This window comes from Pagrus pagrus, assembly GCF_965226575.1.
Source record: "Pagrus pagrus genome assembly, chromosome: 24".
Lineage (NCBI taxonomy): Eukaryota > Metazoa > Chordata > Actinopteri > Spariformes > Sparidae > Pagrus > Pagrus pagrus.
Window position 1 is genome coordinate 14005338 of NC_140206.1, and position 27622 is coordinate 14032959.

The following is a 27622-nucleotide window of genomic DNA, read 5'->3' on the forward strand; positions in this document are numbered from 1 at the left end:
GAGATACCCCCCTCTGAGATTTCTGCCTCCTTCCTAGGACAATGGTGGAATTAATTTTTGCAGTAAAAAATGTAGTTTCCATTCCAAAAAATAATGCTTCTGGATAGTCTACAGACCTTATTGTGAACTTTTTTCACTGATGCTTCTGAAGAAATGGTCCCGACATGGTTTTTGCAGGGATAAAACGTCAAATTACCACTTTAGAGACATTAGAAAGGCATCTACTCCATGGTGAGTGAGAATGATTAAACTCTTTAAACGTGTCATGGGCAATAAAATCACTTGCTTGAGCCCGAGGCGTGTTCAGATTTGAAACATAATGTGGGCTTTATGTGATTTATTTAGGGCACATCTGGATGACGTTTGTCATTTTAAAAAATGTAAATGAAATGTCAGGTTTAATCCTGATCGAACATTGAAAACAGGGCCAGACAAAATCACGGTGAAACAAATTCATTATCATTCATTTGTTCTTTTTAAAATCTCATGTTTAATTTTGCAGAACAATGTGAAACTCTAATGAACTGCTCGCTAAGTGTCAGTCATGCTTTACACCCCGACGCCTAGTTGAAAATACAACTTTTTGCTTATTCGATGCACACGATCGCACTCGGAAATCATGTTTCACTTCGCCAGAGATACTGTCACATGTTTTTTTTAAATGGGAAACTAATGGGTGTCCTGTATGTGTGTGTGTGTGTACGTGTGTGTGTTTCTTTTAACTGCGTCTTCTAAGCGGTGATTGCCAGAGGCATCTCATTCCATTTCAGCCAAGCTAATCAAGTTTCTAGTTGCTTATCTGCCGCTGTTGTTCGCTGTGATTGTTGTTTTCTGATGATTTTGTTGACTCTGTGATTCGCTCTCTTCTCGCTTCAGGAGCTGCAAAGAATCCATCATGTTGACTGTTGTCCAACCGTATCCTGTGAGTAGATCAGCTCCTACCGAATGGTCTTTTTTTAGTTCTCGGACCACAGCGCAACTATTGCATGTATCAGATATATTGATCAAGAATGGATTGTTGCTGCCTTTACATCATCAGGAACAAGAACGTGGTGATGATGACTTAGGGTCTGTTCCTCTGAATCTTCATAACCTTTCTCTTGCGAGTAATTTCAACTCTGTAAAGGACATTGTCTGCCCTTGACATTATGTTTGGAGAGGATAGATTTGTGGCTTGTAACTCCAGTGTTCTCTCAGTAAACAGGCTTGGGCTCAGCTCCAGGCCTGTTAAACTCTGTCCTGTACTTAAAGGATAAAAACTGCCGATAGTCCATATTTGTCTTATTCTCAAAAAAATCTGGTGAAAATGCCAGGGCCGGCAGCGAATCGATCCAAAATAACATCAGAGAGCCACAGCATCGCACTAGGTAACATGTTCCTTCATTACCATGAACACCGGAGCTTTTGATCATATCACATGGTCTTCATCAGCACATGGGGTTTGCCAGGTTATCCACAATTATTAGTCATTGTTTTGTTAAGTGTTGTTTTCGAGGTCAAGAATAAGTGAGCAGCAAACACTTCACTTTTGAACACTTTGACATCCAACTGATGATGAAGGTCATGTGATATGAGCAAAAGCTCTAGAACGGGTTTGACCGAGCGTTTCCTGTCAGCTGCCGTCTCCAAGGTCAAGAATGAAACTCTAAACAGTTGTTTATGTCGCTTCAATCCCACTCTCACCGTCCTGCTGCTGTAAAAACTCATTAGAGAAGCAAGTGGTCGTTAATCCACTGCTAAAAATAGTGCCCAACAAATGCACGCTTTACTCCTGTTTGAGCAACGTTTGCTGTAAAGTACTTTGCCTAGAAACTTTAGGAAATTATTGTGGACCATTACGTATCCTTTTGTTTTTGTTTTTTATTAAACTACATATTCTACAAATTATTCAGTCACGAAAATAAGTTTGTTTATTTAGTTTGTTTAAGCATGAAAATCAATCTATGAAGATGAACATGTCCTCCCAAAAACGACATACTGCACCTTTAAGTCCAATTTTAAGGTACTTGTATTATCCTTGAGTAATTCCAGTTTACATTATTTTATACTTTCACTCAACTTCATTTATTTGATAGCTTTAGTAACAAGTTACTTTGCAACTTTAGATTATTAATACAAATAAAATCATCTCATTAATCATATTATTATATTATTAACTATGTCTTATTAAGTCAACCTTTACCAGACACAACTTTTACTTGCACTTTACACTACAGTATTGTTATTTTTACTACAGCAAGAAAAATATAGAAAAACACTGGACTTTTAATTTGAAGGGGATTAATTGATGACCTTGTGTTCCTGCTCCATTCACTTTTTGACTTTGAATGCACTACCAGGGTTGTGTTTGAGGAAACCAAAATTTAAAAAATAAATAAATAAACTGCTTACTTATACTTTGCACTTTTCCAATTTTTTTTAGGAAATCAGATGTTTTTCTGTTAATGTTTTATTGATTTACAAATGTAGCATGTTGAGCTAACGTGCTGGATATCTGTTTTTTTCCCCTTTCCTCTGTTTGTGCATGTGCATCTCTTTATCTCTCTTCCTCTCATCTGTCTTCCTCCTCTCTCCCTCCCTCTCCGTCTCTCTCTGTCTCTCTCTCTCGTTGGACGCTTGCCTCTTAGTCCCCTAAATCAGCGTTCATCAGTGCAGCCAAAAAAGCCATGCTCAAGTCCAATCCGGTCAAAGTGCGCTTTGCAGAGGAGGTCATCATAAACGGCCAGGTTCCAGTAAGTTCTACCACGCACGCACACACACACACACACACACACACACACATACAAGCACACACACACACCATTATGTATGACCTATATAAGCAGTGCCAGATGGTTGCCACTTACATCATTAAGACAGATAGTTCAGCGAATGCCAGACAGATAAGACACTTTATGAATTCCTTTGCGCATATCAAACCTCATCTGTTCGCCACAAATGCACAGACTGGAAACACTGATCCCGCGGCTTCCTTTTGCAGAACCCGGTGAAGGACAACGCTCTTCTGTTCATGCCAAATGTCCTGAAGGTCTACCTGGAGAACGGGCAGACAAAGTCTTTTCGCTTCGACAGCAGTACCTCTATCAAGGTGTGTGTCTGTTGCATGTGTGTGTTCTTCCCCCGGAGGCACGCTCAACAAAATTAGCAGTCTCGGCAGCATCTATAATTACGAAAGCAGAAATTCATTTGGAGTGCAAATTAGCGTGTCTCGGCGCGCACACACGGACCATGAAATTCATTTTTGAGTTCCATTTGTTTGAGCACCTCATTTATTCAGGCAACGTGGCGAAGTTTCCACTTTTTGACTTGTAGATTCTTATTCGATCCACCGTGTCTCGCCTCCTCAGCTCCAGCATCAATATTCGGTTATCTTAACAAGACTTCTCCTCTAATATTGATCAATAAAATCTATTTTTATTAAAAGTTAATTCCGGTATTTTTAAACGTGGGTCCTAGATTTACATATTATACAAAAAAATGGTAGAATTGGTCCAGTTAATTACCTCAGCTGGCAGCTGCGGGCTGGGCTGCGATGGCCAGAATGTAATTGTGGACTAAATCCTGGTTCAGGCTTTATTTTTCTGCCAAATAAAGAGATTGTGTTACCCTGTCACGCAATTGTTACCACGGTAACAGCTCGCCTGCTTGCCCTGATTACAGACATGTGCCTTTTCACAGTCTGGATGACCACAGAGACAGAACCCAGCAAGCAGAAGACTTCATTCAGACGTCTCAGCTCGATAGAGCCTTAATTTAGTCGACTATCTGTTACCCACTTCTAGAGAAAGGAAAACTTTGAACATTTTTAGATTTCTTTTTCATTTGTTTGTTGAAAAAGAGACGATGCTGATTAGTTTTGAGTATTTCTCCAAAGTCACCGGTAGGGGAAATTTGGTCTACATGAAGACGTGATTTCAACGCTTTTAATGTTTAATATATGATGTCATCAACATATAACAATATAGCCTGTGAGCTGAAAACAAGAAGTTTCCAGGACATCCAGGACACCATTTTTATACATTAATGTCACACAGTCATTGCGCTTACCGCTGTGAAACAGGCTCCCAGTCAAAAGATTGGTGGTTTGAGCCATGTCTCCCCCATTTAAAATGTTATAAAATTAGAAATGAAACCGCATGCTGGGTAGGTTCATCACTTATTGTCAGTTATCACTTAATATCACTTATTTTTATACTGGATTTATTTATATATTTCTACTCCAGATACTACTTTGTCCGTCAAAGTACCTCTTCTTTTTTGCCACCGACAGGCTCATATTGTATTCTAAGTCTCTGACAACATTGGGAAAAGGATCCCTACAGAGATAGACCTTTTTCTATCATCGTGAAGCTCACATCATTCAAGTTAGACAGAAAGAAAACCACTGTTTGTCTTCTCAACTGCAGTTGCTTCATTTCATCAAACTGAAGTAAAAGTACATGTATTTCTTGTTCCTCCCAAGGCAGCATACTATGATACGTGCACACATAGAAAGCATGTGCCGTAACTATAAAGCGACTGTTCGTGTGGCATGTTTATTTCAGGATGTGCTCCTGACCCTGCAAGAGAAGCTGTCAATCAAATGCATCGAGCACTTCTCCCTCATACTGGAGCAGAGGACGGAGGGCTCTGGAAGCAAACTGCTTCTCCTGCACGAACAGGAGATGCTTTCTCAGGTAGGAGATGTTTCCTCCTTCTTCTGCTTTCTTTGCCTCCATTTTTCTGTCCGACACACAAACACACACACACACACACACATTCCTGCTCTGTATTCAAGAAGCATTTGGACCCCGGTGTCATTTATCAGCACTGGCACAGCAGGGGCGACAGCTCACATTACACCTACCCTCTCACGCACACTTGCAGATACCCCACAAATGCCCGAACACCACACACACACACACACACGCACACCGGCACGCAGACTCGCCCACAGTGCCCGCTACATTCTAATGAGGTTGCAGGATCACAAGAGGACAATTTTAATATTCATACCACACGGTTCAGATGTGAAGCTCTGCACATGGCGCACTCAGTGGCAGATGAATGTTTAAGAGTCACTCTTCCCCGTCACGCTTGATAAAACACACAATATACTGTAATACACCTGAGTGTCAATCCTGGTGACAGGTGTAGAGGAGAAAAACTGGTCGTCCCTGAATTAGAAAATAGACTCTCTCTCTCTCTCTCTCTCTTGCCCTCTGAACGCTCCCACATTAAATAATTTATCAAATATAATCAATATTTAAGAGGCGATGCTGGTCTTGTGGTTTTGTCTTGAATAAGAAATGGAGTCAAATGCACAGACAGCCACTGAGCAAGCAAGTTCGCTTTTTTTTCTGGGTTACTGCTGCTGAATTACAAAATCATGTCTTTAGGTTGTAGAGTGGTTTGAATAACATATAATACCACTGCTGTTGATTTATTCTATATTTGAGGCTAAAGCTAAAGTTAGCACATAAACATATTGGAGTAAAGTACAATATTTGTATTTCTTTCTCTACCTCTTCTTCTCTTCTCTCTTCTTCTTTTCTCTTCCTCCTTCCTCTCCTCCTGTCCGTGTGCCCAGGTGACCCAGAGGCCCGGCTCTGACAAGATGAAGTGTTTCTTCCGAGTCAGCTTCGTGCCCAGGGACCCCGTGGAGCTGCTCCGGAGAGACGCTGTGGCATTTGAATACCTCTACGTACAGGTGGGCAGAGTCACCAGGAAGGTTCTTCAACTGACTCTGATTATAACATGAACTAAAGCCCTGCTCACTTCTTGATCAGTAGGTGACAAATGAAAAAATAGCTTTTTCTTCTTCTGTCTTCTTTTAGGGGGGTTACGATCTACCAGACGGTTTGGAAGTGATTTTTAGTTGATAAAAAAGTTAATCAGATGAAACAGAATGGATCTTGTTTAAACAAAAAGCTCATTTGCAAATAAAGTCTTCATCTACAGACGCTCTTCTATAAACTACTTCTCTCTTCCCCAAAGGATTCTTTTGGTAATTAATCAAGTCAAATAGCCTGGGAGGAGAAAAGCTCATCTTTTTTTCCTGTCAGATTTCACCTTTTTGTGCTTCCCAGTGCTTCATCCAGGACTGGAAACTGTGTCGCTTTGAAGGACTCTCCAGCCACAAAGGCTGAGAACTTCATTCAGCTGAGTGAGGATGCACTCCTGCTGCTCGAGCTGCTCAGCGGACAGATGAAATGCTCTTCACGAGCCCTAAAACAGACGTCGGGATTCTCATGAAACTTTACTTTCCCGCTTTGCCGTAGAGTTGTAACGACGTGTGCTTGGAGCGGTTCGGACCGGAGCTGAAGTACGACGCCGCGCTCCGACTGGCCGCGCTGCAGATGTACATCCTCACCATGACAACCAGGCAGAGCCAGAAGGTCTCGCTCAAGTACATCCAGTAAGTGCGGCTGTGGGTGTGTGTGTGTCTGTGTGTGTGCGTTTTTGCCACCGCAAACATGATCCGTAATGTTAAACTGTTGTACAGCCTGGAGCTGAGCCATCAATAATAAATGACGTTCCTCTTCTCTGAAAGATTGTACTTTCTTACTTCAGTACATTTATCTGACAGATGAAGTTACTGGGCAAATTAATAGTTTTGCACAAAATAGAAAAAGAGTTAATAAAATGTGATATTATGTTTATAAATTAAACTACCCAACAGTTTATATAAGTAAAGCCGAAATAATAAATTGTTAACTATTTTTGCTAACTATAATTGTTAGCATTGGCACTTTTTCAGAATTTTTACAAACAACCCATAATGAGCATAATCACTGGTCATATACAAAATAACTAGCTCTACTTCAACCAACTGCAACAGTGAAATGCTGCTTTTACATCAATGCGAGAGTAATAATGATCTAATGATGCAATATGTAAAAGGAGTAACAGTCATTGGAGACATTTTCTTTTTTTTGGATTGAGTACTTGTAATACTGTCATCTTATACGTATATACTTTAGCTTAACATTTTCAGTACAGGCCTTTAATTTGTACAGAGTATTTGTACAATGTGGTATTAGTACTTTTACTAAAGTAAAAGATCTGAATATTTCCTCCACCACTGCAGGTTTGCTCTAAAGTTGCACTCTACTATTTGCATTTTTTTCTCGTGAACCAATGAAATCCAGACCTCTTGTATGAGTCATGTCTAAAATATTTGACTATGACGCCTTAATCTGAATGAATGTGGAGTTTAATATGATACAGAGATAAAAAAACTAAAACTGAATGACATAAACAGCTAAATTAATGCAAAAAAGTTATTTTGTTCACGTGTATCATGATCATATCATATCATAGCATCATCATGACTTGCCAAATTACAGATTGGCCTGCAAAAATTAGTTGATTAATCCATCATCGTCATCTATTTTGATAATTCATTGTTTCAGACATTTTTTAAGCATCACAGAGCAAAACTTTTGCACACCTGTGGATCGACAGGTGGGAGGAGAAGACCGAGGGTCGCCAAAAGCAGAAAAAACAAAAACCTGATGAGGGTCTTTGTAACGAAAGATGGTTATAACATTTTTCCTGATTGCATAGGCCAGTGCTTTCGTTGGTACAGCAGCCTAGTCATTTCAGCAGTCGTTAGAAAAATACTCTTCCACTTTCCACAGAGAAAGCTCTCCTCCTTAAAGTCACTTCAGTGAGTGTCTGAGAGTGAACGTCATCCAATTTCCAGCTCTTAACTGCAGATATTTAACCCAAGTCTGGAGGAAATACTTTTTTTCAAGGGCGACTTTATGCTGAACCCAATCTCCCCTCAACAGAAAGGAGTGGGGTCTGCCGCTGTTCCTGCCTCCCGCCGTGCTGTCCAGCATGAAGGAGAAAAACATCAAGAAGGCTCTGACGCACATCCTCAAAACCAACCAGAACCTCGTGCCTCCGGGGAAAAAAGTAAGCAGTTCTCTTTGTGTTCCTTCGCCCTTGTTAATAAACTTCTGACTCGCGCACACACACACAAATGTGCACAAACACACCGCCTCTTTGTTTTCTGATGCAATATCTAAAAATAGCATCGCCGCCATGCGCGACCTTGTAAAGGTTCTCACCCTTGTCAACCTAAGACCCTTTGTCGAACTAGACCTTGAATGCTAATGTGAATAATAAGCAAAGTGCATGTCAAACTGTGCATAATAAGATATTCATATTCACACACACACAGTCTGGGGCCTCCGATCCAACTTCAGCAGAACTTTGTGAAACTCCTTTCATAATACAGGAAGCTGCTGATCTCTCCATTCTGCGACGCCCAAATTGACTCTGACACGTACAAATCAGCAGCACGCCGAAACAAAATTAACCCGGGCAACGGTTTCAGCGTGATTGAGTGATCTACTATCACCTGTCATGCAAATGAGATTAGCAGGTGGATCTCAGTTAGACAGTCAGAATAGAGGGATGGTATTTTTGTCTCAGAGAAGACAGAAACTCTTTCCAAACTGAATTATAATGACCTGCGGGTGAGGCGAGAGACTGTACGTTGAAAAGTAAACAACGTATCCTTGTGGGATCCTGCTGTAGTTGTGCTGTAGTTATGAATAAGTCACGAGTTGTTGTTTTCTTTATTCTCGAGCAGCACGAGACGTGGCTGCTCTGTTGCAAAAACAAGTGTTAGAGCCACAGAAAAGGCCAAAACCAACAGTGTGAGTGAGGCACTGAAGCTGTGTACTGAGCTCAGCTGTTGTCCAAACAACGGCTAAGACGGGGACCACACAGTCCACTGAAATGCTTTGAGGGGAGGAAATCAAGGCTTTGAAATACAGTCATTAATAGATGCGTCTGTAGGGAATTTTTAGGGGAATGAGGGTATGCTACGCTAGGAAATGTTCCGTCAGATATTTCTTATCGACTCAGCTGTTGAATGATGCCTGGCCCCTATTCAGTGGTCTCTTGTGTTTCCATCATTCACATCCTCACCTGGTTACACCGGTCATCCAGGTCATGGTAATTCTAAGTGCTGTATCAGAGGCAACTGGACGGCAAAATAATGAGGATTTATATCATTCATTGCTACTTTGTTTTCATTCTAGAAACATTTGGCAGGTCATACTCTTTAGTTTAAGTTGAATTATGTTGGCGCTGTCTTGTCTTGTCAGAAGAGAAACAACTAAATGTTTGTCTATGAAGTCGTTGCCTTGGTGTTCTGTAATTTCACTTTTAAGTCTCCTAAACGCATGTCTCTGTTATGCCTTGCCTGAATTGCATTGAATTATTTCCCCTATGTTAATATTAGCATTAGATTCTTTTGCATGATCACCAAGAGAGTTTTTTATTGGTTTTTATCACACAGGCTATTAAATCCTATTGTGTTCACACATCCAAGTCTCTCTTTCTTTTTAATTGTTGTCAGTAAGCCTCTATGAAACATCGAGTTAGTTCTCATTTTAAAATTGTCAGTGTTGTGACAGTAATGAATCTTTGATCCATGTCCCAAACCATGCCGTGTTGGGTCCTTGAATTTGAGAGAACTGAGCCTGGAATGTCTTTAAAAAAATCTTTGAGTTTGATGTTGAAGTATGTGTGTGAACCCTGCAGAGAAAACATCACGCTGGCTGACATGTTCCTACACTGCGATGAACACGAGCCCTGTTTATTCTGAGACGATCCCACATACAAAGTCCTGCTGCCATAAATACTCACCAAATATGTATTAATCCTTCAATATTATTTATCCTTACTTCCATGAACCACAGATCCCAGCTGTTTTAGGAAATTGCTTAGCCTAAAAATATTACACTATATAGTTTTGACCCATTTTTCAAGATAGACATGTTTATTCGGAAAGAATCGGGTGTGACAGAGCAGGAAAGTAGGAAAGCACTGAGAGAAAAGCCTAACCCATCGATGGTTTTGCTCTTTTTGGGGAATTTGTTATAATAAAATGTAGAATGACAAGTTTTATTCCACGTCTACAAGATTTCATATCATTAGAAGCTCTCTGCTGTCTGTATTTTTTACTATAAAAATGAAATACCATGTATATTCAGGGTGTGATCTGCAGTTTTCCATGTTAATAAATCTACAGAGCAATAAGTCAACATGTTTGTGCACCGACATCCATCAGAGTTTGCACAATACAGACGAATCAAACCGGCCGTTGTGGTAGCGCTGCTCTTCAGTTGAAGCCAGTAGATGTTTGGATGTCAAACCAATGTTACAGACACGTTAAAGTATGTTTATAGTTGTTTGCCTTTAAGTGACGGCAAATAAAATCATGCGTAGTCTCTCATTTATTTCCAATGTATGCAATCAATGAGCCGTGGAGTGCTCACTGAGACTGAACAACATCGCCCATCAGCAGGCCAATCAGTATTGCTTCATGCCCAACTCGCTCTGCTTAATGCAGCTTCATGTTGTTGCTGAAGGAATGTGGTTCATGTTTAAAACACACCTTTACCCCCTATATGTGTTTATGTGCGTACAAAGTTTACAAAACGCCAGTCATACCAACGGGATATTGATTTTCTCCCCTCGGCGCCCGAGCAGTTTGATGCGCCGGCTCGTCATTTGCATTCACAGTGGCGGTGGATATCCACTCTATTCATTAGGGAGAAGTACAGCCGAGCAGCACCAATGAACTGACGTGCAATTCAAAACGTTGACGCTCCAAATTAGCTTTCTCATTACCGTCTTGAAGTTATCACTCAGCCCCTCGCACCAGAAGAGGCTGCTCGCTCGGTTCTGCGAGGAGACGGTGGTTAAGACTGAGCGGGAATTTCGTGAAAACAAAATGATTTTTTAATGGAGAAGTCTGGTTTTTGAGGAGCGAGGTCAGACATTCCATTAGCGCTTTGTTTCTGAGACCGATGGGGAGGGAAATGATTACAGCATTAGACTGTGGACTGGTTTTATTCTTAAATGTAGACGCAAAATCAAAAGAATGCACAGTACTGTGGATGTACCCTAGTAAAGGAGTAGTTCATCTAAAAAAGGAAAAAAGCAGCTGGAGACTTGTGTGATGAGTATTGTGAGTGGTTCTGAAGTAATCTTGAAATATGACACATATTCAGTTGCTTTTGCATTGCAAATGTATCGCCTTCCATCGGCATGTAGTGGTAAAAACACATAAATAAACAAGAAAAAAACACAATCTGCTGTGTAAAAGTCAAAAATGTGTTATTGCAGTGAAAGCATCGGTACTTTGCCAAAAATTATTTCAGTACTTTCAAGTTTGAGCTTTGAAAATCCCATTGACCCTAAATAGCTTGAGAGGCACACATCCACACAAGCAAACCATAAAGAGCTCCTCACATTTTGATCAGATTTAAATGATATGATGGGATATAATGGAAAGTCAGCGGTCCAGATCAGAATGGCTCGGGGAGTGCCTTACATCCTGACGTTAGAAGACAAATACGTCTGTTCTGGTTGAAGTGATTTCTTTTCGGATGATGCTCACTAATGTATTTCACTTTTCTCTGTGCAGCTGACTGCTTTGCAGGCCAAGGTGCATTACCTGAGGTACCTCAGTGAACTCAGACTGTATGGAGGGAGGGAGTTCAAATCAATACTTTTGGTAAGGCCATTAGTCCTGGAGAGGATCTGTAAAAAGTTTGAGAGCAAACTTGAGTATGGTTTATAACTGCATTTCCGTCACTGTTCAAAACTTTGAGGAAAAGACTTTGCCAAGTTGTTCTTCAATTACTTTTAACGGGCCATTAACTGAATGCACTTCTTCTTGCAGCAAGGGGAGAAACAGACAGATGTGACGCTGTTAGTGGGCCCACGTTACGGCATCAGTCACGTCATCAACGCCCGGACCAACCTGGTGGCCCTGTTGGCTGACTTCAGCCACGTCAACCGCATCGAGATCCTCACCGAGGACGACACCAACGTCCGACTGGAGCTGCACGTGCTGGACGTCAGGGTGAGAACATTTCCGTCTGAAAAACAGGAACACAAGCAAATATTATTTTATCCTGCTCGATTTAAAGCATCGGTTTTTGTTTGTTCTCTTCCCTCCTTTCCTGCTTACTTTCATTATTTTTCACAGCCCATCACATTGATCATGGAGTCGAGTGACGCAATGAACCTGGCCTGTTTAACAGCAGGCTACTACCGCCTCCTAGTGGACGCAAGGAGATCTATCTTCAGCATGCCCCACTGCAATAGCACTGGAGGGGATGACAACAGTGAGTCTTTATTAGCTGTGTGTGTATGTGTGGCCAAGATAATATGGATTGAAATAATTATAATGAAAGCACGGGTCCCTCCGGGACAAATGATGCTACTCATTTATCCTCAAATGCAGTCTCACACGCTAACATGCAATAAGGGGATTAGGTAATTATTTTCTGATTAAAGCTGTTTGCTCTGATTCAGCTGTTTTTTAAAATGCAATAATAAAATGATGTCTGAAAAGCAGATGATCAGGCATGTTTTAACTTTTAATTTCAAGAGGTCATTCACAATTCAAAGTTTACAGTCAGTGTTTAAAGTTTTTCAAGTGAAGAAAGTGTGTGGTTTTTTTACCCGTACAGTTTTTACTCGTGTCTGGAATGATGTAGAAAAAGTGGCGAGATCTTTGTCCTGGAAGGCGACACGCACATCCGAGGCTGATGAAACCTCGCGCTCTGACACATTTTGAGGGAAAAGACTCATGGCTGGATTAAACGGCTTAAAGATTTATGCTACACAGTGCAGAAAAACCTCAACAATGTTGAAGAGGAGCACTCAAAAGTCTAGTGAAGAAGAGGCAGGCCCTTTAAACTTTAATCGACATGAAATATGAAACACAAAAAGTAATAAGACCTTGTATTGCTGCTGTCTTGCAGGTCAGGATCGTGTCTTGGAGTGGCCATACAGCACATCTTTGGGGAACAATGAGGAGCCATCACTCAGCCAGGAGGAGGTCTACAACAGGGACTCTCAGTATCCAGACAACGGGCAGAGAGAAAACAGCATCTCTCCCTACTTCCATGAACCCCAAAACCCCGACCTTGGGACTCGGAGAAGTCCGTTGCCCCCTCCTCTTCCCCCCGCTACCAGACACAAAACTCAAGACTCACCGCGGAGCGCCAAAGTGTCATTTATTTTTGGGGGGGACCCGCCCTTGAACAAGGCTAAGAACTTGGGCTATGAAAGACTGTTGGAGAGCCCTGAGGTACCGGAGCACAGACCGCCCTACATGCACAACAACACAGACTTTCGGCCACAGGACAGGGTGCCATTTCAGTTCAGTGGCCTCACGCATGTCTATAGTAACATTATAAGTGAGGAGGGTGGTGAAGAGCCACTGCTAAGGGATCTGTTTTATCGCGACACAACTGACGACGCAGAGGATGACGACGATGCTTCCTGTGAGGAAGACTCCACAGGGGGAACGCCGGTGGGTGACGACAGAGGAGGAGGAGAAAACTGCGGTAACCAAGGAGGAGGGTTGGCCACGGCAGCCGGCAAATCTACATTTCTGACGCTCGCTGGTTCCACTGATGACATCATAGACCTGACATCCCTGCCTCCTCCTGAGGGAGACGATGGCGTAGACGACGAAGAAGATGACACACTGCTAGAGACGCTCAACCTTGCAATAGCAGCTCCACCGCCGGGCTTTCGGGACAGTTCGGATGAGGACGCGGCCCCTGAGGGAAGGCCACTGAGCACGCGTGACAATGACGATATACCAGTATCGTTAATTGATGCCATTCCAACACACGGGGAGGGGGAAGGGAGCATGGGAGGGGAGAGGAGGCTGGAGAATGCAGTCGTGAATACTCTACAGGCACTGGAGGCTTTGTCTGTCTCTGATCAGAGGCCTCCCCCGCCACCACCCAGCAGTAACAACCCAGGTCAGTTGAATACTAACGCAAGCACAGTTATGTTTGACCACCATCATTTATGTCTTTTTTTTATGTCCATTTTACTCGGCGCAACCAACCCCAAATAAATCACCTTCTCTCTACCATCCAGCTTTAATTCTCAGTGACCTCTTGTCCCCTTTAAAGTTCCCATGAAGACAAAAGCAGTGTTTGTGTTTTTACTACCTATGTCTTGCTCTGTATCTCACCTATACCAGGTATTCTTTTCATGGAAAATTATAAGAACAAAAATGTACATTATTCATTGTACGTCCAATAAACACTCTCTGTAAGTTTTATGACACTGCCACTGATGTATAAAAGAGAGGACACTGCCAGAGCGCAGTGTTCCTGGGGAACAGAGCCTCACAGACCACTGTAAAAAAACACAACTTTATCACTGAGGGTTTATAACTTCACTTGTTTTGGTGAAACTGAATCATATTTTATGGAGGAAATATTTACTTTCCTCCATAAAACATATACTTCCCCTGCTGTCCTCTGGCTACTCTGCCTCAGCTGGACAGATAGCTGTACTTGTTGCGAAAGTCACTCCTAACTACTGCCAGCCAGTAGCCTCTCAGTGAACACCTCCAAAGACGACAAAGGTTAGTTAACAGTACCAAGGTGATCTATGGAGTTTCCTGAAGGACAGATACACAAAGTTACCAGAAGCAGCTAAGTTAGAAGTCTCAGCTTCAGGGGTGTCAGGAGCCTGCAAGAAAACTACCTTGGTACTGTATTCCCTGTCGTCAAAGTGGCCTCTGTCTTCTCTTTGGCTGTGTTGTATCGTCCCGATCAGGTTGTGTTCACTGGTGGGTTATTTTCCACCGGCACTACTGGCCACACTGAGTCAAACTGAGCCACTGTTAAGTAACTGCTGGTGAATACCCAACATTTCCAGATTTTTCTGCTTAATAATTCAAGCTTTCAAATAACTAAACAACTGAGGACTTTTATTTTAATTTATTGCAAATAAAACAGGTTTGTCATCAACTTAATGGAGCTTTGTTAGTGGCTATTCTCCGATCGTAGTAAGAGCTGGGAGAAGGAGTATTTTTAGCCATTCCTTTGACCACGACTCAAGACTAGAGCGTCACATCTTTTTGTAGCCCTGTTTCAGTGGAATGCAAATCGCTGCAGCACTGGGCTGATGTGCCGAGTCAAATCAAGTCAAGCCAAGCCGGCACATGTGTATGGAAAAACCCTTTGGGAGCTCCATGGCTGTTGGCTGCTATAAACGCCAATCAGTATCCGGGACAAGTCCCTTCCTAGCTGCCTGTTTTTAGAGGAAACACATGTTGATGTTGAAGCAAGTAGCACACCACTAGCCATTTCATGAGAAGTGAGCACACTCCCCAAACACATCCACAACACCTGAACAGAATCCTGTATACATTTGTATAATGTGCCTTCTTATTACACAACTCTGTGTAATATTAAATACAGTACACATTACACAGAAGATAACTTTTAGTTAAATTACCTATAATTAATTTTGTCTCTCTCATCTTTTAGGGGTGTACGTATCTCGAGGCTTTAGCCCAGAGTCGTCCTCGGATTCTGGCAATGAGACCAACTCCTCAGAGATGACTGAAATCTCTGAACTGGCTGCTACTCACAGGCTCAGTGAGAGCCACATGCGTCTTCTAGTGGCCACAAGGGAGGGGTACCAACCTTTACTTGAGGAGAAAACAGAATTCCCTGTCTCACCCAGTACGGGAGGAACAATACAGAAGAAACCCCGTAGTCCAACACGGCACCTTCATCCTCCAGCAGTTCCTCCGAGACGGAGCCCCCTATTGGACACCGCAACATCAGGGCCAAACAGCTTGGAGGTGAGGTCCCAGACTAACTTCTCATCCACTCTCCAGCGCCCGAGTTCCACCACACCAGGAGGCAAGCATCACAAAAAGTCTGCAGACTCCAGCGGGAAATATAACACTTTCAGCACAAGGGATTTGCATCGAGGCGAGAGTAGCGGGAGCCGAAGTCATCTTGACATGGACCAGCGCACGTCATTTTGTGAGCGAGGGGACGGTCAAAGAAGGCAGAACGCTTTTTCGGCAGAAAATTGTGCAGCTGAGGGCCTTGCGATGAACAGCATTCCCCGTGACCATCACAGAGCGCCCCGCCCTCCTTCCTCTACCTCTGATCATATGTTAGATGTTGTCAACATGGGGGACTGTAACGCAGATAACGGCGCTGCAGCGGTCGAGCAAGATGAACACTTAGTTGTAGCGTCATTGCTGTCCCCAACCAAAAAATCCAGATCAGGGGGGTCTGACCAGGGATCGGACGTACACAGTGACCATCAGCCGATTTCTAGACAGCAGAGTGTTGCGCGGTTGTGTGAGTACCATCTAGCGAAAAGGATTTCAAATTTGCAAGGAGAAGCCCACAGTTCACTACAGGGTTCTCTGTGCTCATCCCTTGATGCTGGGGGCAGCACGAACAGTAGTGCCTGTGCCACCCCAACTGACTCACCACTTGGCCCTGGTGCAGTTGAATCAAAACACCACCATTTGCAAAGGCACCCACTTTCTAGTTCCTCCTCCTCATTACTCAGGGTGCTAAACTATGACGATAACAAACCTGGAATCCCTCGTGGCATCCCTGTCCAGGGCACTCAGGGAAAGGACCTCCACCCTCACGCAGACCCCGCCCTCCTTCGGAAAATGCTGCCCAACATTCACCCTCCCGCTGCAGGGGCTGAACCGGGGCGCCCTTCTTCAGCCACACCGTCTAAGCATAAAGAGACCACAGGTACTGGAAGCAAAAGATCCAACAATGACCTGCATGCTAAACAACAGGCCTGTCTCAAGGGGCTGAACCAGAAGGAGGGCAGTGAGGCCTACAGACAGCTGATTAACTATCTAACAGTCAGCCAGATGCATCAGGGAGGGAAACTGCATAGTGCAGGCATGGGAGGGGCAGTTAAAAAGGACACCAGGCGCTTTATCACTAGCAACCCTCAGCTTGTCGAAATGGTTAAGAATAGGGGGAATACCATTGCTCGCTGCCCATGTATGCCTTCCTCCATATCATCCCCATTCCTCAGTCCAAATATAGCAAACCCTAATACAGCCACCATGCAGCTGGCAAATAAAAATCAACGGTCATACCATTCAGCCACACTTCCTGCCAAACTCAAGAGAAGTCCTGACATGCATGCTCAGAGAGTGAATGAAACTCTAGATTACAGGCCAGCTACTGCTGAGAGGAGGAGCTCCTTTTCTGGCCTGGAAAGTGAACTAGAGAGGAGTGGTATGGACCCAGAGCACTTCATGTCACTGTATAAGAGAGAGGGCTGTATCAGCCGTGATGGTGGATTTATTCCAGGTGGAAACCGTGACGGTGGGGGTACCACTAATCGCCCCCCACCTCGGTCAAGAAGCCAACCTAGCAGCACCACAGAGGACTGGTTCAGATCAGACCCGAGAGCAAAGCATGCCGTTCGTCCGTCTTCTCGTCCTAATGATTCTCTTTGTTTCTCTGCTGCCCCCAGTGTAAGTGGTCAACGAGCAGACCTCAACACCGTCTCACTAGGAAGGGGAGACCATCCTTCAGCTTTTATCAGACAGACATCTACTGCTAATAGGGCTTGCATTACATCTCCGACTCCCAACCCACAATCTCAACCTCCTCCACCACCTCCCCCACCCCCTCCTCCATTGCCTCTCTCCATGCAAGCCAACGTTAGCTCCAGCAACTCAGGATGCACGCAGAATTCCATCCATTCCATCCAGTCCCGGCAGAATCAGAACCACATTCATGCTGTTACCCCGACCCTGCTCCAGACAGATCCCTTCAGCAATAATCTGCAACGAGGCCGGGAGCTCAAACGCAGCTCCAGCAATGTGACTGCCAACTCTGGCAGTGTGGAAGTTCTGTTTGATAAGCCCACCCGAAGCCGGAGCCAGCAGCCCCTGTCGCCATCTGTGCCCCAGCAAGGTGAGACCAAAGTCCAGCGGAGGCCAACAAGGAAGCGGCTCTCCAAGAGCTATTCCCAGGGCTCTGTATCTTCCCATACCACGTGCTGGTCTACAGGCAATAGGGTCGACAGTAGAAGGGCGTCTGTGGCATTTCCATTACAAAAAGATGCTAAACACATGAAGGGCTCTCAGAAACTGGACAACAGCCCCTGGAGATGCAATGGACCTTTTAGCTACTGTTTCTTTAAACGTAAGAGCGAGGGTGAAGACGATGAGATTGAGTGGGAGAGGCCCAGACGAAGCCGTGGCGATATTGATCACGATGATCCAGCTGCAGCCATATTGCCCTGTGGCTCAGCAGTGGATGCAGCTGGGGAGCAGCTGTACGGGGAGGTCCTCAATAACATGAGCTTCAGTGACCGTCTCGCACGAATCAACGCACTGAAGGACCGCATGTATGGCTTCCCATCTGGCTTCACTGACGTACGCCGTGATGCCAGTGAGCTCATCGCACTGGTGAGATCCAGCATAGGTCGCTGCGACCGCGGACCCCAGATGCCTCTCCAGGACGTGTCCCAGTACAAGCAGCTCCTCTCTGTTGAGTCGAAAGAATTAGGCCGGGCATGCCGGCGGATGGCACAGGCCCACAGCAGTCCTGAGGAGATGCTGCTAGCTGTGACCTGTAGCTTCCAGGTGCTATGCTGTCTCTGTGAAGCTTGTATGTGTCTGGTTAGGGGTCTCGGGGCCTCGGCCTCACATCAACAGAGAGAGGTTGTGGCAAAGGTTGATGAGGTTGTTATGAACTATATCTGTTTGCTCAAAGCAGCAGAGGCTGCCACCATTGGAGCACCAGGGGAGCACAGCGTGAAAGCCCTGGTCCGCCACTCGAGTACCATGTCGGCCATTGCTAACGCACTCACCCGCTCCCTTAAAACGCTGCTTAGCAAGTAGAGGCTACTCCTTATGCTTTATAGTGTGGCCTACACAGTCAGCATACGTCTGTCTTTAAGCATTTTGCTATTTTTGAGTCTGCTGGAAGAGTCATATATTTTTCATATAAGGTCTGGATGGGCTCCATATAAAAATCTATAAAGTGTACGACTCGTTGCAGTTACACTCAAAGTTAAAGTTACATAAAACTCATACTGTAAGATTAGTAAGATGCTGAAAGGCAGTCATATCTGACTGCACTTGCTTTTTCTGATGACAATATTGTAATGTATATTTACAAAGCCATACTGTCACAGAACGTTGTAATATGATATGTACCTAATAGATACCCTTTTACCTGTGCATTATGTAACTTATTTAAAAGATGTATATAATGTACATAAATACAATATAATTATATTGTTTGCCGTAGCAGTTTCAAGGAGCCATTGAGTTTCAGTTTCATTTGCTCTAATATTGTACAGGGCTGGAGTTAATTCACTTTTTAGTTCAATCAGTTCATAAAAGTGCAGTTTTACTACAGATATTTATAGTTGTGATTCTAATAATTTACCTGTAGAAATGTAAGTAAAAATGTTTCACTGTCAGTCCAGTGATTTTATTCACACGATAAATATTAGCTTGAATTTATGAATGACTGTGTAAAAGTGAACTGATTTCATCCCTGTTGCATTGCAATGCAGGTTAATTGTTTGTTATTTTTTTGGAAGAAGAGAGAAACATTTATTAGAAATGTTGGAAATACAGGGACACTAGAATTGCACTGCATTTACCACTTGCTTCATATTTTACCACATAGATTATTTTCAGACAAGAATAATAAGAGGAAATATAAAAAATATTCCCCGAAAAAAATAAATATATAAAACTATAATAATACTAAGATATTAAGAATTTAGAAGAGAAATAATAATTTATGCAGATTGTTTCAGATTGACTGCTGTGTTAATTATACGATTATTTTTAAGTTATTGTGTTTTATTATCATCTGTTTTGGAATAAGTTCTGTGCTTGAATGATTTATTATTCCACACTATGTATCAAGGCACAGCCTCTTGACAAGAAATTCAATTCCTGTTTTGTTTTTTTGTTTTTTTTCAATGATCCACCAATCTATTAAAAAACATTTTACAGATATGTCTGTGTCTCTGACTATGTGTCTTTTGTCTTTCTAATGTTTCACTGTAGAATACAGTCAGCACCGGCAAGTTCTGAGTGTGAGTCCATCCTAGAATAAAAATACAGCAGCCAATAATTTAAATGTCACTTTCATAAAACTGCTACATCAGAGCTCAGCATAATGTATAATATTATTGCACATAATTGGTGAGGCAGTTCACATTGAAAGATCAGATACTTGGTGAATGACACATCCACTTTTCAAACCACTTTCTCTTACTTGTGTCATATAGCTAGTTATTATAGGCATTCAGGAAGCAGTGGAGGAAGGAAGTTTAAATGTGCTGATCTTTAACAGTATCAAGGGTCCGTGACAACAAAAGAGCTGCAGATGGTCCTGGACTTCATGCCTCTCTGTTGGCCTATTGTGTTTAAATTGAGGAGATTTTGAAACAACTGTTTGATTTCACTCCTCAGAGAAGCTGCCCTTCAGGTTCCTGTTTTGACAAGCATCCTTCTGCAGGAGAAAAGATACCTCATACAGGTTGCTCTGTTCCAGGCTGAGAAGCAAGCATAACATGAAGAAAACAATACAAATATGAGTTTTAAATGTGTTTTTTGCAGGATCAGGATTCTTGTAAGACACAAAATGAAGATTGTATGCAGTTAAACCTTCAAAAAAGCTTTCTCTGTCCATGACTGATTTGAATCACATGACCGCTGAATAAAGAATTTAACACTATGGGGTGTGAGTCCATGCGTGTGTTCACGTGACCTTTCCCCCCCACCACTGCAGCAGAGGAGATGTGGGGGGAGGGACACTGATGACCTCATTTGCATATTGGGCGCCTCTTCCACACACGCCGCGACGTCCACCAATCAGGTCGCAGCGTGCGGCAGACCACGCCCGCGCGGCAACTCGTGTCGCGCGCCTCACCAGCATTGTACTGGCGCCCGGAGCGAACAGGAGTTAGTTTGTCCCACACTTTAGCAGGCTTCACCCGCGGAGGGGGTTTTTGTAGTTTTTTTTTAGTTAAGTACAACCTAGTTTCTCTTTAACGTGGATATCAGCGAGCTCGACTGCCGCGTTGTCGCCCCTGGAAGAGCTGCTGACCGCCGAGTTAACCCGCAGAAGCCGACTCCAGCCGTGGAAAAGTTATTGTTGTGCACCCCGTGGGGTTTAAAGTTCAGCTAACAGTAGCGTCACCGGCTACCTAGCAGGTAGTTAGCTCCAAAAAACTTTAGAAAGTCGCAATGGCAGCTGTGTGCCAACCACGACGTGCCTTGGTGGAAATACCTGCTCCACAGCCTAAAATTGCAGGTAAGTGTTGAAATATGACAGCTTTCTTTCTCATTAGCTGTAACTTCTTTGTGACGGGAGGCGCCACTTTGCTATCATGCTAATGTTATCACAAGCGCGCGCCCACAGGAATAACAGTCAGGTTAGCCGATAACACATTACATGTTAGCAGTGACCTTAACGTGGATAAGTGCGTATGAAAATGTAGCTGACAGTCGATGGATACGTTGAGACTTGTGCTGGGTGTAGCAGGAATAGGTTATGAAATAATAACACGAACTGCTGTCCCTAGAAAGCGAACAAAGTTTTGATTTTCTGTATTTTTTTCCTCCCACAGCTCGAATGAGGAGGTCCTACCTAGAAATCCTAAGTGCTCGTCTGGCTCCTTCTCCAGCTCCAAGAGGGAGAACCTCAGCTACAAACACAAAGCGTGTCCAGTCATGTAAGTAACCAAGGGGAACCAGTGTCGACCTACCTGCAAAACTATTGAGTGGTTTAGTTTTGGGAGTTGACTTTATAGGAAGGAAAATGGAAAAAAGAAACTGAGTGTGAGAATAGTGTGTAAAGACTGGTGGTTTTCTGTTTCTCTTGCCATTTAGTGCTGGGGAATATGAAAGCTTATATCAGAGTTTTTAGGGTTTAGTTCCCAGTTAGTTGAATTACTGCTGTTATTGGTTCATTGTCCTAATCATGTTCCCTTTTTCTTTGCAGTGGACTTTGGTGCCATGTGGAGTCGGGGGATAGAGGAGCAGTGTGAGAAAATGGATGAGCACCATACGCCTCTCTCCAAACAGCAGCTTGTACAGCTCATCAGATCCCTCATCTTAGTCGAACAGGTATCCATTCATCCCATTTTAACACGAGTGTATTAATGCAGAAAAAAGGATGTGTTGTTTTTCATCCCGAGTGGAGTTTTAGTATCCAAGATGTAAAATAAAACTCAACTCTGAGCCTTCACTGCATACAGTGTAATCTAATATATGATGTGTTGCATTGCATCCTAGAGTCAAGAGCCCAGGATCCTGGCGTCAGACCTGAAGTATCTCCAGGAAGACCTGCAGCTGAAGAAAACCAATGTTTATAGGTCGATACCCTACTCGCGGTTTGGCTCCAACAGGGACGCTCACTGCTACAGAAAGGCATATCCGCACCTGGTGTCATTTAAAGTGAGTATCAGTGGTGTTGTGGCATGTTGGCATTAATGGCGACACTTTGTGGAAACCAAATGATTTACTTTTACTTGGATTCAGGAATGTGGTTTTATTTTAGTCTTTAAAGAGGCATTGTTGGCTCTTTCAGCTCACCCCTGCTGTTCTTTTCTAATTGAGCTTTATTTTTTCTTCATAAAGGGAATTTTTTTTCTCACAGATGTATTAAAAACTGCTCATAATGTTACTCCTGTGAGACTGAGTGTTTTAATTGTGTCATCCTAATCCATACCTCCTTATCCTCCCCCTCAGGTTTCGTGTCAAGAGTGGGGCCAGGTTCTTCTGAGGAACAAAGAGTGGGACGCTGTGTTGGAACACACACTGATGGCGTGGCGCTACACCAGTGAGTTGCCGCAGTGGGACACTGTGAACCATAATGCGCTGAGAGAACAGTGTTACAGCATTTTGGCAGCTCACAGCCTCACTGCTCTGCAGCATTACCACCCTGAACCCATCAGAGGACGCGAGCTGCTCAGAAGGTACGGCTGTGAACCAGACACACATTGGTAGCGTGTCAACATTTATTCTATATCATTATGATTGGATTGAGGCAATACTCAGCAAGGAAATTATCATGTAAACACCTCAGTTTGTTTCCTTAATTAAAATGTGACATTTTCAGTCGGTCTTTTATTATTTTGGTGCGTAATTTAATTTATCTCGGTGTTTTGCCTTCATGCACACATCTGAAAAGCGACAGAGCATAGAAGATGATCAGCAATGTGCCTGTACCCCAATCAAGTCACTTAATTTCCTTCATTTTGTTGCATAATAAGCTGTTTACAGCACGCTGCCCACAATAACCTGATCCTTAAGTGAAATGGGGTGACTCAGGTTACTGGGGATATCAGGGTGCAGCCAACCTTGCTGGGGATATCATTTATTACGGCCCATATTTGTTTTCGCATTTTTGACCTCTACAGTGCAGCGAAATCTCAAAACCTATTCACAGCTCAAACTGTGACAAACTTAATGTGCTGTGGTGTCGGTTCACTCCGTTCTCTTTGCTGACATGTTGGCAACAAATTGCTGACTTTATTATCCAGCTGAAGCAATGCAACATGGGCATCCTAGTGGAGTCCTCGCTTGCCACCTGTTGAATGTGAGTTCACTCGCCTTTTAGCTCTGGGTTGGTAAACCATCCCCTGAGGAACTTCAGCTGGGTGTCTTTGCCTTTCTAGAATGTTCACCACCTAGGAGTTTACTTCAGCTCTCACTGGGGTGTATAACATGTTTGTGTATGATGCTTTTCACTCATTTAAATAATTTGAGCAGCTAAAGTAAAATCAGGAGCACAAACCTAAAATGATGGTTACTTGCATTGCGAGGGAGATGATAAAGTTATTTTGCTAGTTAGAAATTTCTAACCCATGAATCTTCTGTTTCTGTCTCAGGTTGAAGATGGCTCAGTCGCACAGCCAGTCTATTGTGCCCTGTATCCAGGAGTTGCAGAGGGTTATGGGATGTGCTGATGACTCCCCCATGGACACAAAATAACATGAGAAACACTATGTAACCAGCTGGCTACTCCCCAGTGAAAATGTGCTTCATAGATGACCCAAATGATTTGTGTGGTTCTGGGCCAAAACGTTTGACATGGTTCCTTCCAAAGGGCAGCGTTGGAACTGAAAATGTAATAAGTGCCAGATAATGCAGCTTTCAAAAGGTCATGGGAACCGCTTCTTAAATGGTTGAAAATGCAATCAAACCTCTTATTTAATCACATTGCATTTTCACATCAACTGGAAAGTATTGTTACGAGAGTAACGATTGTTGCATGGCCTTGCCTCATAATGTATTCATTGTTGGTTACCGAACAGCTTTAGAAACAAACTATTTTCTTTCCAGAAGAACATTCACATTGTGAGAAATGCTGAGTTAGCATTATAATTAAAATGTATATTTTTAGTATTTTGTATGGAATAACTTTTGCATTGACCATTGAAATGTTTAAAGTATGAAATGGCTGTTCTTGTTACCTAATAATAAGGGTGTTTGTGTATATATGTCCTTGTTACTATTCAAAATACTTGAAATTGTGGCCTTTGTTGTGTTTTCACTGTAGTTATGTTTTATGTTTGTCTAGTTTATTGGGAATTGTCCTCGTCTCTGATTGCACTGTTGCTGTTTGTCCTGAAAACTTGAAGATTTTTGATAAAATAGACCCTTAATTTCAATAAAGTCATTACTTTATACTTGCAAAAGACTTGTTCATCTGTGTGTTCTGGTCTTGTACCCTTGATCTCTGTTTTCATTTAGAAAAGAACAGCTTTTTCCATATTTTAAACCAAACAGGAAGTTGGAGCTCCTTTTAATCTGTGGTGTTTATAGCAGACATCACCTACGCAATTTTCCTGTTTTGATTATTATGTTTCAAGTCTACTTTTAAGGTGTTCATGCATTGCTCTTAATGTCAGGTAGTTGAATTGAGCAGCTGGTGAGACTTGTAATTACACAACTAGGCCAATAAGCACCTAAAATTGCTGATTACACAAAATTGCACAAAAAATCCTTTGTGAGGAGAATTTCTTTAATCTATAAAGGAGTGAACTGAAGGTCATCCTCTGGAAGCTCATTCCTTGCTGTTACAGCAGGAAGTGTGAAGTGTTTTTTTTCTCTTCAGCAAAACACTTAAGGGGGATAATTTCCCTCCAAACTCATTCCCCAGTCTGAGCACTGATGTCTTGTGAACACACTTATAGACATTAGTCTCTTCTCTTCGTCTGCTTTATACAAGAGGTTACAATTGTAATTTTCTTAACCTCTCTTCATTTGACATCTCTTAGTTTAGTAGCTCATCTCTGAACTTCTCATTTTGTTTCTATGTATTTGAATTTAGAAGGACACAAGACTGGACATGGAAATTCACAATGAAATCTCATTAAGGATATGTGTAATGGTAAAAATATATTTTAAATATAGTCATCATAGAATGGTTAGGGCTCTGGGCACTGATTAGTAAGCTTTGATGGCTGATTTGTGGACTTTGGAGTTTGCAAAGCCCCTTGAATGGAGGCTGCTGCTTCTTAAAGATGGGCCATTGTTATAGATAACAGTATTAAATGATCAATGGATTGACCAAATGCACATTCTGGCAGTATGTGTGAGAGCTCTGCTGTTTCCATTTTGTACCACTAGGTGGAGCCCACGTTGCACCAGCATCCACTGTCACCATCAGCCTTGTGACTTCAGTGGAGGAGCACCGTTAATACCACTGTAGAAGACAGCTGTTGCCATGGTATCTGTAGAGTGAATATTAAATACATTTTAAATGCTATTTATGGTTCAAGATAATCAACGGGGGGGCTGATAGGGTGAGAGGCTGTTGGGTGACACGCAGGGTACCTGCTGTGCAATTTCTCTGAAAATAAAGCTTATTATAAGACCCTATAGTGACATTATTGTCCTTTGGGGACTTTGATATCCTATGACATCTATAACACATGACATTTTTGTATGGGAATATGTTGTACCTTTACTGTCTGGCGGGGATGTTGTAAAAAATCAGGAGTTATACAATTATTTGTCTCCAGGCTGTTGCAGGGAGAGGAGCAAAGTAATATTAGAGCTACGACAATATATGTAAATGTGGCCAACCCACTCACAAAGATATGTGGCGCTAATTTGTAATCTGTAAATTGGACATGAAATCGGTGGGCCGGTGGTGGTTCAGACTCCCACAGTTTAGCCCACATATACTGGCCTACATGAAACCCCCCAGGAGTCCTTCTTGTTTCGCTCTGTCTCACTATATTTTGTTGCCTCCTGTTACACAAAGCAAAACAAAATGAAATAGGGGATTAAACCACAGAGTGCTTGTCTAGGCCATCAAAATAAATTAGCTTTCATCGCTTGTTCTTGGAGAAAAAACACGGAGCAACATCATCGAAATTTTATGGCGATAATGTCAAAATTACCGCTGCAAATTGTTCCTTTTTCTAAATGCTCAGTAGTGCAAGGGGAGGTGGTGTCACATATGGCCTAGTTCTCACCTGGTGTACAAAGAGGGATCCAGAACTGATCCTGGCACTGTTGAAGAAAAAGACTGTTTAAAAGAGGCTGAAGTAGTGTAGAAGATAAAAAATCCTATATTATGACATGGCTGCAAAGATAAAAAAAAAAAAAAAGCAGTCAATGCATTACAGCTCCCCTGCGCCTTGGATGTGTTTTTTGAGGTTGCCCTCGCGGCTGCACCAAGATCAGAGAGCTACCAGCTACAAAGACAGACCTCCCGGTATGTTTGCCTCTCTGCATAGCTGTTGCCCTTTCATAGAGCTGTAAATTCTGTATTTTGCCTCTACCCCTCTCTGTAAACACCACAAACAGTGCTCCAGTCAGCTTATCCCAAATCAGCGATAGTGTGTGTTCCAAATACATCCTGTCACTGGAAGATAGCCCGGGAGAGTGTGAGACTATTTCACTATTTCTTTTGCTCATTATCTCCCAAATTGCTCTATAGATAGTAAGGCAGTTCTATATGAAGCCATATGTAACAAAATACATCAAAGTAGTGGTACGGATTTTTAATAGAAGTTCGTCTGAGGTCTCTCCGATGACTAATGAAACAATGCTGGATACTGAGGGCCAATACACAGGCATCACTTTGCCTGTGTATTGGCCAAAAAGCCGCACTTGAGCATACCGCAATGACTTCAGCTGACGGCCAACTGGCTTGTACGTTCTGAGCCTGCGTGAGAGGAATTGAAACATCAAGGAAGTTAATTGTTAGCAACATACCTAATGGAGATATTGAAGAAGTAGTTGCTTTCTAGACTACTTATTATGATTCTTCACAATGTGGAAGCAGAAGCAGAAGTTGCCTATTTACAATAATAACTCTGCTAATCAGCACCTGATTACTCAGAGAAGCACCTGTTGGCAATGAAGCAGAGTGAATCTGATGGAGCAACATGCGAAACACGTAGTCATAAAGAACAAGCCCCGTGATGGCAAAGTTATAAGCACGGGTTGTGACGTTCCACTTAAACACAACGTACAGTTGTTAAACAATTTACAAGCTTCCTGGCAAGTATATTTAAAAAACAGCCATTTATCTGTAACTGATGTGATGTGATGTGATGTGATGTGATGTTTGGATGAACAATGCTGCGAACAATAAATTGTGGGCTTTATGCCATGCTTCCATTGGCTTTCTTATGGTCCAGTCCGTATAATCTCTCTTATGAATACAATTGTTAATTGTTAATTGTTTTATCAAATGTCCCAAAATGATTTACTTACCTGGCTGAGGGATTAATGAGGTTGGACTTCGACCAATGAGATTGTTCCCCGTTTACTATTGGC

At 42.7% G+C, this 27622-nt stretch overlaps 2 protein-coding genes across 3 annotated transcripts in view; both read left to right on the forward strand.

Moving 5' to 3' along the window:
• Window positions 1–19828, forward strand: part of LOC311253071 (FERM and PDZ domain-containing protein 4-like) — a 93035-nt gene extending 73207 nt beyond the window's left edge. For both annotated transcript variants that reach the window (XM_084346797.1, XM_084346798.1), the window contains 12 exons: window positions 877–922; window positions 2628–2732; window positions 2981–3088; window positions 4545–4676; window positions 5570–5689; window positions 6261–6397; window positions 7776–7902; window positions 11435–11524; window positions 11693–11875; window positions 12002–12140; window positions 12783–13796; window positions 15324–19828. In XM_084346797.1, the coding sequence (XP_084202923.1) occupies window positions 877–922; window positions 2628–2732; window positions 2981–3088; window positions 4545–4676; window positions 5570–5689; window positions 6261–6397; window positions 7776–7902; window positions 11435–11524; window positions 11693–11875; window positions 12002–12140; window positions 12783–13796; window positions 15324–18691 (5569 nt within the window). In that variant the 3' untranslated portion in view covers window positions 18692–19828. The remainder of the gene's footprint in view (window positions 1–876; window positions 923–2627; window positions 2733–2980; window positions 3089–4544; window positions 4677–5569; window positions 5690–6260; window positions 6398–7775; window positions 7903–11434; window positions 11525–11692; window positions 11876–12001; window positions 12141–12782; window positions 13797–15323) is intronic.
• A 920-nt stretch (window positions 19829–20748) lies between these two features.
• On the forward strand, window positions 20749–24522 carry LOC311253336 (uncharacterized protein). The gene is made up of 6 exons (XM_084347228.1): window positions 20749–21131; window positions 21448–21552; window positions 21822–21946; window positions 22115–22276; window positions 22571–22797; window positions 23713–24522. The coding sequence occupies exons 1-6, from the start codon at window positions 21065–21067 to the stop codon at window positions 23813–23815; spliced, it is 789 nt and encodes a 262-aa protein (XP_084203354.1). The 5' UTR covers window positions 20749–21064; the 3' UTR covers window positions 23816–24522.
• The last annotated feature ends 3100 nt before the right edge of the window (window positions 24523–27622 follow it).

Coding starts and splice junctions, on each gene's coding strand:
- LOC311253336 (XM_084347228.1), top strand. CDS start 21,065: ATGGCAGCTGTGTGCCAACCACGACGTGCCTTGGTGGAAATACCTGCT. Junction 21,553..21,821: donor CACAAAGCGTGTCCAGTCAT/GTAAGTAACCAA, acceptor TTTTCTTTGCAG/TGGACTTTGGTGCCATGTGG. Junction 22,798..23,712: donor GGACGCGAGCTGCTCAGAAG/GTACGGCTGTGA, acceptor TTTCTGTCTCAG/GTTGAAGATGGCTCAGTCGC.